General features: G+C 41.2%; 1 protein-coding gene across 2 annotated transcripts in view; it reads right to left on the bottom strand.

Annotated features, from left to right (window-relative positions):
• Window positions 1-14,181, bottom strand: part of LOC146860466 (ADAMTS-like protein 5) — a 315,295-nt gene that overhangs the window by 127,904 nt on the left and 173,210 nt on the right. For both annotated transcript variants that reach the window (XM_085644356.1, XM_085644354.1), the window contains exon 5: window positions 13,295-13,400. In XM_085644356.1, the coding sequence (XP_085500482.1) occupies window positions 13,295-13,400 (106 nt within the window). The remainder of the gene's footprint in view (window positions 1-13,294; window positions 13,401-14,181) is intronic.

The raw sequence follows: 14,181 nt of genomic DNA, 5'->3' as shown, positions 1-14,181 counted from the left end.
CCTCTTTAATGGGTTATTATTTTAACACTAATGGTAAATACCAATTTCACCTATATTATTTGTACAAGCTTTTCTGTAATTAGGCCCCATCAGTTACCATGGCAACGACTGTCCCCCTTTCACACCACACATGCAAAAAGAACAATTGATGGACAGAATGCAGAACAATGTCATACATTCACCCCAGTACAGAGATCTGGGCCCAAAGCCATCGTTTTTTTGCTCACCATGCCATTCCAGTTTGGACCCAGCCATATGCAAACCAGTCTTGACCCTGCACCCAATGGGAAGAGTCCAGCCCGAACTGCCAGGCCAGGTCCTCCCTGGACTGGCAACAAGCATCCTAGGACCGGTTACGGCCAGCCAGGATAGCTTGACAGCACACACTCACCATTTTGGTGATTTCCTCAATGAGCATCTGTGAATTATAAATTAAGAAGTTCGAAGGGCAGTGACGGTGAGTCACACCCGTGATGTGCTCCTGAAATCACCTTTAGCCCCAAGCTATCAAGAGAAGGTTTGCAGCCATCTGAACAGGAGATTTGATATAGAGTAAAATATAATATTAATTTGTATTTCCAATTCACACGGGGCTCCCACGGTACTTAATTGAGCAAATTCTTCTCTATGCCCCGGTAAGAAACCTGGAAAGAAGTTATTAAGAGGTGCAGGGGTCAGAAAGCTATGCTGCTCGAAGTCAATTTCACCCTGTACTTATCAGGTGTGATAAAGTCTGTACCAGTGCCAATCGCGGCCGGTATGGCTCACGGTGAGGGGGGGGGGACAGTTGCGGGGTCGGGAGGGACGGGCGAGTGGTAGCAAGGGAAGGGGGTAACACAGGCCGGGTCCTGCGTATTCACATCTCGGTCTGCTCCTGCTTTCCTGAACAAGAAGCAGGCAGCCTCCCTCCCCTTCCCTAAGCCCATCACAATGCTGCAATGGCAGCGTTGTGATTCTTTGGGACACCGACCACACTGGCGTCTATGGGGATGCCATTTTCTCCATGCAGCCTACATGGAGAAAAGGGAGAGTGCGCATGACTGGTTTGGTCGGCCCCAGAGGGCCGACCAAACAGTCAGGGCCTGCAACATTGGGCAAGCCACTCCTTCCCTGCCCCTGAGCAGACCCTCTCACCGGCCTCCAACCAAACCCTTCTGCTTTCTCGCAGTGCGAGAAGCAGAAACATAAAATGGTATTTATTATACCATTTTATGTTTCTGCTTCTCGCATTGCGAGAAGGCAGTGGAGCGATGTTCCTCCGCCCACATGGAGGAGCCGCCCCTGACCAATGCTTAATTTGAGCCGGTGGTTTCCGGTGATCGGCACCGGCACTTAATTGCCAGAACCTGCCCTTATGACAGCTGCCACATGGTGGCGCTGTTTGTGCAGTTTAAAGATGAGAGAATTTCTTTTATTTGTTTATTCAATATACAATAAAAACAACTAATACCTGCCACCCCAGCCATTCTTAAATCTTTGGCTGCCTCGAACAGTTTGAATTGTCACACTTGTAGCAGTTTGATGGTTAATAGTTGTGTAAGTATTCTGGCAATGTGTGGTGGAAACTGCGATGGCCTCCTGGTGAGGCCCGGAACTTATTTATTTTTTACAAATTTAGTATTGGTCTGTACCCTTTGTCAAATTTCAGTAGGTTGGACCTGCTGATATTGAAAAGGCGAAAAGAGTAAGATGGTTACTCTGAAATGGACTTTGGTGCATTAAGCACTAAAATTCACATTATATTTTCCCAAAAACTTGGAATAGATGCAATTTAATGCATCACAAAAATATCAATCCCTAGGGAGCCAGGTATTACCTTCACTCCAGATCACTCAAAAGCAGGGCCCAAATAGGGTAGGGTTTTTTCCTAAAACCCTCACTGCCAATCAAACTATAGCACTCAGAGTCCCTAGAAGATTTAAAAAATGCTCAAAAAACCTATCTGTCTTTAGGCTGTCAGCGGTGTACTCAAAGGCCCATAAGGCAGGATGTGCAGTTAGTTTCAGTTTATTGAAAAATCTGCCAATGTTTTAAAGTAAAGAACATTGTCAGACAGTACTTCGGCCGTAAGCAGTTCGTAGTGGGTGCAAATATATAGTGAAAAGCCTATTGTTTTGCTGGTGTACAGACAGACTATTGAGTAAAAAATATCGAGTTGCACTGTATTGAGTAATAAATATCGTGGTTTAGAAATATCGACAGCAAGAATATCATGGTCAAGAATATCAACTTAAGGTAAGTAATATCGATTTAAAAAATATCGAAGTGTTTAATATCGTTTGCAAAAATATAGTTGTTAAAAATATTGTTTTTTAAATTAATGTTACGTATTTTAGTATATATTTTATATGTATGTGATGTATTTTTTGTATAAGAATTGTTCGTGTTTTTAATATATGTGTTAAAGTTTTAGTAGGTATTCATTCTTTTTCTTAAAGTTAGCGTTTTTAGTTCTGTAGCGGGTTGTGGGTTTATAGCAGAATAGGGTGGGAAGTAATTTAATTGTATTAAATGAATTGAATATTTTTTATTTTTTAATATTTGTTTAATTGAGATTTTATATTTTTGAATGTGTAAAGTAATTTATTATTAATCAATTAATAATTGGTAATTGTGTAATTAATTTTAGGTGTGTGTTGTGGTATTTATAGGTATAAAGGGTGGGAAGCAATTTATTTTTAATTTATGAATTAATAATTGGTTGTTAATTAATTAATTGGTAAATAATTATGGTAATTGTGTAATTAATTTTAGGTGTGTGTTGTGGTGTTTATAGGTGTAAAGGGTGAGAAGTAATTTATTTTTAATCGATCAATTAATAATTGGCTGTTAATTAATTTTAAATAATTAATTGGTAATTAATTATGGTATTTGTGTAATTCATTTTAGGTGTATGTTTTCTGGTTTATGGGGTAAAGGGTGTTAAGTAGTTTATTTCTTTTTTCATTTTTATGTTTTGTTAATTGATATTAATTAAATTAATTAAAATGTTATTATGGTAATTGCGTAATTAGTTTTAGGTGTGTGTTGTGATGTTTAAGGGAGTAAAGGGTGAAGTAATTTGTGTTTAATTAATTAATATATAGTTGTTAATTAATGTTAATTATTTGATATTTATTTTGGGTAATTGTTTATTTTTTTGTTTGTACCCCTGACGAGGCGTCGAAGCGCTTTTCGGCAAGTAGCACGCTACACCGGCACCCATAGAGGATTAGTGTTGAATTAGTATAGTGAAACATGCAAGTACATTTTAAGTGGTGGATATGTTAGTCAGTTATTTGGATTCGGAAGGATAGCAGAAGGATAGACGAGGAAAAAAAGGTTTGTATTTATATAGCGCTTCTTACCCCTGATGGGTGTTGAAGCGCTTTTTTATTTTGGTTAGTAGCACGCTACTCCGGAAACCCCTAAAGGATTAGTGGTGAATTAGTATGGTGAAATATGATAGTAATTTGAGTGGTGGATATTAGTCAGTTATTTGAAGTGAGAAGGATAGCGGAGGGATAGAAGGGAAAGAAAGGTTTGCATTCATATAGTGCCTGTTACCCCTGATGGGGGGTTGAAGCGCTTTTCTGGCGAGTAGCAGGCTACTCCAGAAACCATAAATGATTAGTGTTGAAAATAGTTTGAGTGGTGGATATGTTAGTCAGTTATTTGGATTGAGAAGGGTTGGGGAGGGGTAAAAAAGTTGGTAATAATTCTGTTTTCTTATTTCATAGTTTAATTTAGGTGTGTGTTGTGGATATTATAGTGTTAAAGTGTTGGTAGTAGTTTAATGTTTATTTGTTTTTTACTAATAATATTTTTTTTATTGATTATTAATTATGTTAATTATGGAAGTAAATTTAATTAAAAATGCTGAAGTGTTTTGTTTTTGGTGTGGTGTTACAGGGTAGGAAATAAAATAAATACATTTATGTATTAATTAATTTTTTGGTTTGTCAATATTTTCTACATTAAAAAATTATTTTTTTAATGTATTTTATTTTTATTTTATATAATATTTGTAGGTTTTTGTTATATGTAAATAATATTATAATATGTTTTGTTTTACTATGTTTAATATGTTTGATTTTTCATTTTTTAAATATTGCTTATTCATTTTGATGATTTTATAAAAAATAATATATTTTATTTATAACTATTTGAGAGTGAATAGTAATTTTTGTCTCTCCGCTATCAAACACTTTCCCTAATGTTGCACTCACTGGAGTGGGAACAGTTAATTTTACCCCTCTGTTATCCAACACTTCCCCTACTGTTGCACTCACTGGAGTGGGAACAGTTAATGTTACCCCTCCGCTATCCAACACTTTCCCTACTATTGCAATCACTGGAGTTGGAATAGTAATTTTTACCCCTCTGCTATCCAACACTTTCCCTACTGTTGCACTCGCTGGAGTGGGAATAGTATTTTTTACACCTTCGCTGTCGGACACTTTCCCTACTGTTGCACTCAGTGGAGTGGGAATAGTACATTTTACCCTTCCGCTATCCAACACTTATCCAACTGTTGCACAACAGTGGAGTGGGAATAGTCATTTTTACCATTCCGCTATACAACACTTTCCCTACTGTTGCACTTTTTGCCCTGGGAATAGTAATTTTTACCCCTCCGCTATCCAACACTTTCCCTACAGTTGCACTCTTTGGAGTGGGAATTGTAATTTTGGTCCCTCTGCTATCTAACACTTTCCCTACTGTTGCTCTCACTTGAGTGGGAATAGTAATTTCTACCCCTCCCACATCCAACTCTTTCTCTACTGTTGCACTCACTGGAGTTGGAATAGTAAATTTAACTTCTCCGCAATCTAACACTTACCCTACTGTTGCAGTCACTGGAATGGGAATTGTTATTTTGATCCCTTTGCTATCCAACACTTTCCCGACTGTTACACTGATTGCATTGTGAAATTACTTTAAATATTATTTAATAGTTTAATGTTTTACTTTATTATAGAATATTTTTTTATATTTTAAATCATTAATATATATTTTTATTTTTTATATTATTTGAAATTTTTTATATAAATTAAAAAATAATAGTTTATTAATTGTTTTAAAGTAAATATATATGTATACATTATTATGTTTGTGTGTTGATTTTTGACATTAGGGGCCGATTCTTATCCTGTATTTTTTTTTCCCGTCCGACTAGTATCGGTAAATTTTTCCATACAAATCGTACAAGTCCCGTCCGACCCGTGAAGTACGATTCGTACGGGAAAAATACAACTTTTCCCGATCCAATTTGTACGGATCGCCCGATCCTTACAAATCGGATCGGGAAAAGTTGTACCAGACGGACCCGGACACTTTTCCGTACAAATTGTAAAAATGCAGTACAACCGTACTAGTACGATCCGGACCGGCTTTCCGATTTACGATTTGTACGGAAAACGCCCCGTACAGGGGGAATGCCATTACCCGCTACAAAGCGAACTTTGTACGACTCGTATCCCAGGAAAAGTTGTTCCCGGGGTGCGAGTCGTACAGGGGTACGAGTCGTACAGGCATACACCCCCGTGCATTGTGTATGTACGGTGCGTACCCCAACATTGCCTATGTACTGTGCGTACCCCAACATCGCGTATGTACGGTGCGCACATACGCGATGTTGGGGTATGCGATGTTGGGGTATGCGATGTTGGGGTACGCGATGTTGGGTTACACGATGTTGGGGATACGCACAGTACATACGCGATTTTGGGGTACGCACCGTACATACACAACGCACGGGGTGTATGCCTGTACGACTCGTACCCCTGGGGACTCTGCTTTTACAGCTGTTTTTGGCTCCCGTAAGAAAAGAGCCGTACGGAGTGCCGTCGGGACGAATCGTACTTGCTGGGCTGGAAACCGCTGCTTAAATACATACAGACGTCACGTGCAAGCTGTTCCGGATCAGAATCGTTGGTTTATTTTAGCTGTATGGTCTTTTGTACGATTTGTATGGAAAGAGGCTTTCTGGACGAATCGTACTTCCTAGGTTGTAAGAAAAGTTTACCGGGTACGAGTTGTACGGGAAAAACGCTCCATACAACGATTTGTACAGCCTTTTTCCAGGATTGGAATCGGCCCCTAAATGTATTTTTTGTTGTGAAAATTATATTTAATATTTAAAATATTTAATTTTAGTTTATATTTATATAAAAGTAGATATTTTATACATCTAAGGGGCATATCAGCAAGGCGAGGCGATAGAAATATCGCCGCTTTTGCGGCCGTTTTCGGCCGAAAAGCGGCGATAATTTTATCGCCTAATTAGCTAGCTCACGATAACGCATGAAAACTTGCGTTAGTGTAGGAATTCCTAACGCCCTGCTTTGCATCTCTAATGAGATGCAAAGTGGGCGTTCCTGACCTAACATGACAGAAGAAATGTCGCAAAGCGACATTTCTCCTATCATCAAGCCCCACGCTATGAAGCATTGCGGCAAGAAAAGAAGCGATAACACCTGTTATCACTACTTTCCTTACGCCTGCTTCAGGACTGACTTAGCCATCATATCCTATGGAAGGTGGATATCATGGCTAAGTTTGTGAGTCCCTATCATCAAGCAAACGCCACATTGCGTGAGATTATCGCTGGGTTTCCAGCGATAATCTCACATTAGGCAGTTAGCGTGAGAATTTTTATCGCTTTTGAGATAAGCGTTGCTAATAGCTATCTCAGCGATAAAAATCCACACTAGCCGGCGATAATTATCCTAGCGCTAAGTGCGCTTAGCGATAATTATCGCCGGTTGTTGCTGATATGCCCCTAATTTTTTTACATCGAAATCTTTTAGTCAATATTTTTGTACTTACCTGTTTAAGTACATCTCCATCTTCGAACAACATTTCAGCACCTTTTCCTACCTACTATCCATCACACCTCCTAACACTTCACCCTCCCAACAGACTGATACCCTCTCACCCTCCCCTATGTACAAAGTCTCTCAAACCCAATCCCCTAATAACCTCCGTTGATAGCACCCCTCCCTCATCTGTACACCTCAACAGCTTGTTCAGCCTCCCAAACCCTTTATCTCCCTAATGACTTCTCTCCACCCACAACCAGGCACACCCCCTACCTCACTGCCTCCCCCCAGGTTCCTCCCCCGCAGTTCCTATTATTAAACTGCCCGTACCAATTTCTCCTCCCCCTAACTGCCTCCCCCCCTTAATCAGGATGCTATTTCCCCTCTCTCCTATCTTGACCCCTTACCACCTCAGAACACCGATTACACTCCCTTTCTGACCACACGGTCCTCTCTTTGTCCAACAACCTGAAAATGCCTCTACACCCCCCCCTCCAGCCTCCCTACGCATACACTCTAAAGACCACTTTTCCCAGGCAAATCTGGTCCTACTCTTCTCCCCAACACATTCCCTCCCCCAGTCCCTATCCCTCCTTTAACTCAACTCTATCTAACATTGAAAACTATCTCCTTTCCTTGTCTTCTGAACTCTCCCAGCTCAGGAATGTTCTGAACTTGTCGCCCAAACTTTCTCAATTCAGGAAAGATTTTAACTCCCTCTCCTCTGAAATCCGGCAAAACCACGTGATTTCCCCAAGCCTTGACCCACTAAACTCCTCCAAGCTTCAACATTGGAAAACCGTCCCCCAATGCAACTGTTCCCATAGGCCCCGTGCCTAAAACCACCTCTCCCCCTCTGACCTCCTCGACCTCTGTAACTCTTACCTCCCTTACTATCCAATCGACCCCCGCACCTACCACCCTACTATTCCTGTGGTCCTGGGGACGAGCAGAATTCCTTCCTCCCCCATCTACCCTAGACCCCCATCACAACTTACTGCTATCCAATCATGCCCTCCCCACTCTACCATTTATGTGATCTTGGGGATGAGCAGAATCCTTTCCTCCCCCTTCCTCCCCCTTCTCCCCTAAACCCCCATCACAACTCTCTGCCATCCAATCTTGCTCTCACCCCTCAAACAACCTGAAACCCCTTGCATGCATACTAGTAAATTGCCGCTCAGCTGTCCGGCATGCGACGGAAATAGCTGAATCTATCCTCAGTGATAATATTGACATTGCCTTCCTTATGGAAACTTGGCTCAACGACCACTCTACATCTATCCTTGACCTACTCTCCACCCCGGTTACTCCATACTCAGAAAAGATAGACTAGATAGAATTGGAGGTGGTCTAGCCATCATCTTTAAAAACAAACTCTAACTCTCGCATGTTAAGAACACTGACCCCACCACCTATGAATACCGCAGAGCAAAACTTATAATTCAGGGCGCCCCTCCTATTCGCCTACATATTATCTATCATCCTCCTGGCGAATCCCTTCCCTTCGCAGAGGAACTTTCTGACCTCTTCACCCAATCCTCACTTTCCAACTCTGAAAATCTCTTCCTTGGAGACTTCAACCTCCACTGGTATGACATCAATGACCCTGCAGTTAATCTCCTCTTGAATCTTCTGGAGATCAGTGACCTTAAACAAATCTGTCACTCTCCAACTCACTCCAAAGGAGCCACTCTTGATGCCATCATCACTAATGAGGATTTTGCCTCCCTTTCCAGTATCATCCCCATCGACTGGTCTGACCATCACCTCATCCTCTTCAAGATCAATATTACTGCCCCCCCAACCACGCCAAAAGCATCAAACACAAGAAACGGACCAGAAACCTCCATCTTATCCCACCCGGCGAACTAGAAAAGAATATCAAAGCCAAACTCCTGCTAGCTCCCTTCTCCCAAAATGCCAACACCCTCACCGAACACTATAATAAATCAGTTACCGAGGTCCTAGACCAAGTGGCCCCCCCCAAACTTAAAACCCAAAGAAACATACCTTTCAAATCCTGGTTCAACTCTGATCTCAACAACGAAAGACGCTCCCTTAGACAATCTAAAAGAACATGGAGGCAACACCCGTCCCCCTCCCATCTAGCCCTCCTCTGATCTGCTGGGTCCAACTACAAAAAACACATCCTCAATGAAAAGTCCGCCTTCTTCCGCACTCAGCTTGATAGGGCCAAAAATAGACCTAGAGAACTATTCAACATTGTCAAAAATCAAACTTCCTCTGTCCCCCAAAAGTTGACGGCCTCTATTGAGAAATGTGAAGAAATTGCTAAGTTCTTCTCTGATAAAATCACCAAAATAGACAAATCCCTCATCTTAAATCCGCTTTCTCCTAACACATTACTTTCTTATGACATTTCTCCCGAATCTACTTCCCCCTTCAAATCCTCCTCTGTCCCTGCCCATCTCTCGTCCTGTTCGTTCCCACCTGAACCCAACCCTTCTCTCCCCCAGCAACAAAAAAACAATGCGTCCTAGCATAATTTTCAACCCTGTCACCAAACACGAAGTCTACAACATCATCGTGAAGCTAAAACCATCCTCCTACACCAAAGACCCTCTGCCCCCTAACCTTGTCCATATCATTGCCCCTTTCTGGACCACCATTATTAACTCCTCCCTGGCCACAGGGTGTGTTCCTGCCTCCCTCCAACTTGGTCAAATCACACCCATCCCCAAAAATCCTAACGCAGTTCCCAACAACCCAAATAACCTCTGACCCATCTCTAACCTCCCTCTTCTCTCCAAAGCCCTTGAAAAATATGCCCTGCTTCAACTAGATAATCACATCAACACTTTTGACCTCTTTGACTCACTACAATCTGGCTTTAGGAAAGGATGCAGCACAGAATCTGCCATGCTCAATATAGTAGACGACATACATCATTCACTCGACAAAGGTGAATCATGCCTTCTCATTCTCCTCGACCTATCCGCTGCCTTTGATACTGTTAACCACACTGCCTTACTTAAAACTCTTAAAGTTAGCTTTGGCTTCAATGACCATGTCCTCAACTGCTTCACCTCCTTTCTCCAACACAGAACCCAACAAATCAAAATTGAGAACTGCCTCTCCAACCCCACTCCGATTTCTCTTGGTGTCCCCCAGGGATCCATTCTCTCTCCTGCTCTCTTCAACCTCTTCATGGAACCACTCACCCTCATACTCAAACAAGCTGGAATAAATTACCACCTTTATGCCGACGACACACAACTTTACTATAAGATTAAATCCCACTCTGATATCCTTCACCTTAATGACACCCTGACCAAGATCCAATCTTGTTTCCACCTTAATCATCTCAAACTGAACCCTAAAAAAACTTAAATCATTCTCTTTGCGCCTAAAAACAACCCACTTCCCATACAAGACTAGCTCTCCGACCTTAATGCTCTCAACTGCTCTCTCACCACTTCTAATTCAGTTAAGTCTCTAGGCATCACCATTGATAATAGCCTTGCCCTCACCTCCCACATAAAAACCTCAGCCAAGGAAGCACTCTTCACTCTCCGTCATCTCAAGAACATTAAGCCCTTCATCCCGGCGGATGACTATAAAACTGTTTTCCAATCGCTGGTTCTGTCTAAAATCGACTATGGCAATGCTATCCTCGCTGGAACACCTAAAGTGCACCTTGCTCCACTCAAATTTGTGCTCAACCTAGCTGCTAGACTTATCTCAGACTACAAACGTTTTGACCACATATCCTCCGCCCTGAAATCCCTCAAATGGCTACCCATCGAAGGCAGATCCACCTATAAGATTGCATATATCACGCACAAAGCCCTTCACCAAAACACTCCAAGTTACCTATCAGGTAATCTCCACAAAGCATGCTGCGCACGACCGACGAGGAACACTAATGCCCTCATTCTTATCTCCCCTTTAAAGAAGAAAGGCACCCAAGCTCGCTCCTTTTCTGGTAACACTCCCTCCATCTGGATCTCCCTGTCTAAAGACCTACGCTGTAACACCTCCTACTTCAAAAAAGAACTCAAATTGTTCCTCCTCAACAAATACTGGGGTCCTTAAGTCCTACCTCTGACACCTTCTCACGTGCTGCGACCCCATCATATTCCCCTCTTCTGCCGTCCAATTCTATCTCCTCCACTTTAACCCACCAAACGCCCCTCCCTCACGCTACTCTTCCCCCCTATCCTCCCTCCCTGCTCTCTATGTCTACATATGACTCCTAGCCCTACGCACGACCTCCCTCTGATTCACTACTCCTGTAACTCCCCTAACTCCTACTCTCTTCTTCCCCCTCCTTATGTCTTCTCTCTCACCCTCAACCACCCACCCTAACCTAAGTTCTCACTACCCACGTTAGCTTAAGATAATTGTTTTGTAAATAGCTTTCGTATTTTATCTGCTTTCTTTGTTATATTGGCTCTTGTTTTGTTCATATGATTTTGAATACTGTACCTCCTCACATTCCTGTAAAGCGCTCTGACACCCCTGGGTCTAGCCAGCGCTATAGAAAACCATTAAAATAAAATAAATATAATAAAATAAAAAGTATAGGAGTCGATATTTTTGTTGTGTATATTTTTTACTCTATATTTTTTAAATCAATATTTTTTACATCGATGTTGTGTCAGTGAACCTGTTTGGCTAATGAAAATCATACTATAATATAATAACATTCAGCATTAAAAACATGTAAATAAAAAAATGATGGGACTCCAGGCCTAGATACAAACTCTAAAAACATGTGATTAACTGGGTACTGCCAAATCCACAATTCATATATAGATTTTGTAGAGACTGGATGGATGGTTGAATAGTTGATCATGATGGAACTAAACAAAACTTCACAAACATATCGTACAGCGAAGACGGTGAAAGAAGTGTGTTGGATTGTACATTAATAACCATTCTCGTGTGGTGGGATGTTCCTTGAGGGCAATCCTCAATGAGCTTAGCCTTCGGATTCAGTACAACTCATTGGGAAGTGGAATGTGGTTGTCAGACACAGAGGCTTTAGTTTAGTATGTGTACTGGAGGACAATTCCAAACTGTGGGTTCAGTACCCAAGAGGATTCTACACCAGTTGCATTTCTTCTTGAAACTTGAGATGCAAAAATGATCTTTTTCTTTTGAAACATAGCTTTCTTTGGCCTCCAGAGTTGCATAGCTTTTAAGTGAGGTATCTACTACGAGTGTTAAGATGTATGGCTCTATAGGTAAGGCATGCAGATCTTAAGGTATATCTGGCATCAGAAGGTAACAATTTGGAGAAAGTAAGTGCAGGAATGATATATTCACTTGTTTTGTATTGATCAAAACTCTTGTAGCAGCTAATCTACATTTGGGAATGCTTATAAGGAAGTCCAGTTCCTAGTCCTTTTGGGTGACAATGAAAGCTTCACCCGCAGCCTTAAGGTCTTTGGCAAAGAGCATACGCGTTTAGATGTTTCCACTTCTGGAATTGAAATCTTGCTGATTTAGTAATGGGTGTGGGTCTGGAATATCAAAGACAGACTATCGAAGGGTCTCAAAATTGTGATCCGAATATTGAGGGACCAAATGCCAAAAGGTAAGTCTGAATAGATTTTCTATATCTAACTTCACATATAGATACCCTGGCGATAAATATATCTTCTAGGTAAGCAGATGTGGAGTTAAGAATACTAAATCCATAGCTCACTCTTTGCACTTACCTCCTCAATATTTTAGCCCTCGATTTTGAAGCTCAAATCTTCGCTAGCACAGCCTTAGACATGATCTGAATGTGTTCCTTGAGGTGAAGGTTTCTAATGACGGGGGAAACCAATGAATTTTGCAGTAGTGGACAGGTTTGAAGAAAAACCTAAATTCTTAAAGGCTTCCACCAGATATTTTTGTTGTGCTGGCATGACTTGATAGAAGATAAAAGAAATTCTGTCCCTCTATGTATGGTTTTCAAGTCTGACCTAGGATTCGGCAGAGTAAAACTTGAAATAGTGGGGGATTCCAACAAATAGTCTGGTACAGTTTTCCAGATTTCTGTGGACTAATTGTCTTGGCAGTGTGTATAGAAATGTTTGAATGGATTTAAGTTTGTTTAGTTGTCAGAATCTTGCAGCTGGGGCTGTGTTACTTACCAATTTTTAAATTAAACTGTACTCCAAGCTACCTGGAACAAAAAGCTATGATCAAGCCGCATAGGAGGAAGTGAATAGGAAATGGGAACTAGGCGTGCTGTGATAGCAGGAAAATTAATTATTTGGGTGTTGTATCAATTCATCATGAGTGCTTGAATGGCTTTCCAGTGACCGATGTCTGAGCAGCAATGTCAGACACTTTCCATAATGTAGGGCATGAAAAAACAGAATCGAATATCATCTAGGTATAGGTGACAGAAAAGCCAAAGGTGATGCTGCTAAGGGATTATGTGTCTATTAGACGCATCAAAGAGTAGAGTAAAATACTTCAAAATCTTTTGAAGAGCCCTAGAAGGTGTAGAATGAATTTCTATTTACCTGTGTTGAATGGTAGCCATTTGAAGAGATGATTTCCTATGACAGATTTATTGTTGTAAGCAGAGCACTGTAGATGTCGGAAATCCAGGGGCACTGGTTGACAGTCCTACACAGAAAAAATGTAGATATAAACTTTAAGTAAATAAATAGTTTAAGAAGCAGAGTCCCAGTGGAAGGTATTATTTCTGTAAGGGTTGGGAGGCATAGGCCCCTGGCATAGGCTCTTTTGACTTACTGGTGGGTCTTTTGCTGAAGCATAGTGTTTGTAATGGCTCAGTGCCAAGACATGGAGTGATTGTGTCTTTTTGTGTGTCCCACCCATAGCAGGCTGGACTGTTATGGAAGGCCTCATAAATGAGGGTAAAGTTGTTTGCATGATTGATAGGTGGACTGTAGTAGTAGACAGACAATATAGAAACATTACCTTTACCACTGGATGAGACTTTGCAAGGTACGGTGTGGAAGGGAGAACCAAGCAAGTTTGACTCCTAAATTGAAACCTAAATTAACCTAAGAAGTAAGAATATTAGTAGAGAAGTGTCCAAGCCACAGGGGCTCCAGCCACAGGCCATCAAAGAGTCCCAATAATGCTGAAACGTATCAGTGGTCTTTGGTACCTGTTCAGAAAAGGTCATGGCGTAGCTGGTTGGGCTGCACTGTTTGTTTAAGGGCAAGGCCAATAATGATTTAGGTACGGTTTGTTCTATAATGCTGTTCAAGGTCAATACCAAGTTTATGATTGACTCAAGCATCTCCATCCATTAGTTTTTTTGCTGCACAGATACAGAAGTATATGTGTAGATAATGAGAAAGTGCATTTCATGTCACTCATATAAATGTGAATATATGTATAGAGAATGGATCTTTGTTAAACCTTTATTTGAAGG

The sequence above is a fragment of the Triturus cristatus genome, chromosome 3_1, assembly GCF_964204655.1.
Source record: "Triturus cristatus chromosome 3_1, aTriCri1.1, whole genome shotgun sequence".
In the NCBI taxonomy this organism is placed as follows: Eukaryota; Metazoa; Chordata; class Amphibia; order Caudata; family Salamandridae; genus Triturus; species Triturus cristatus.
This window is presented reverse-complemented; position numbering and strand designations above follow the sequence as displayed.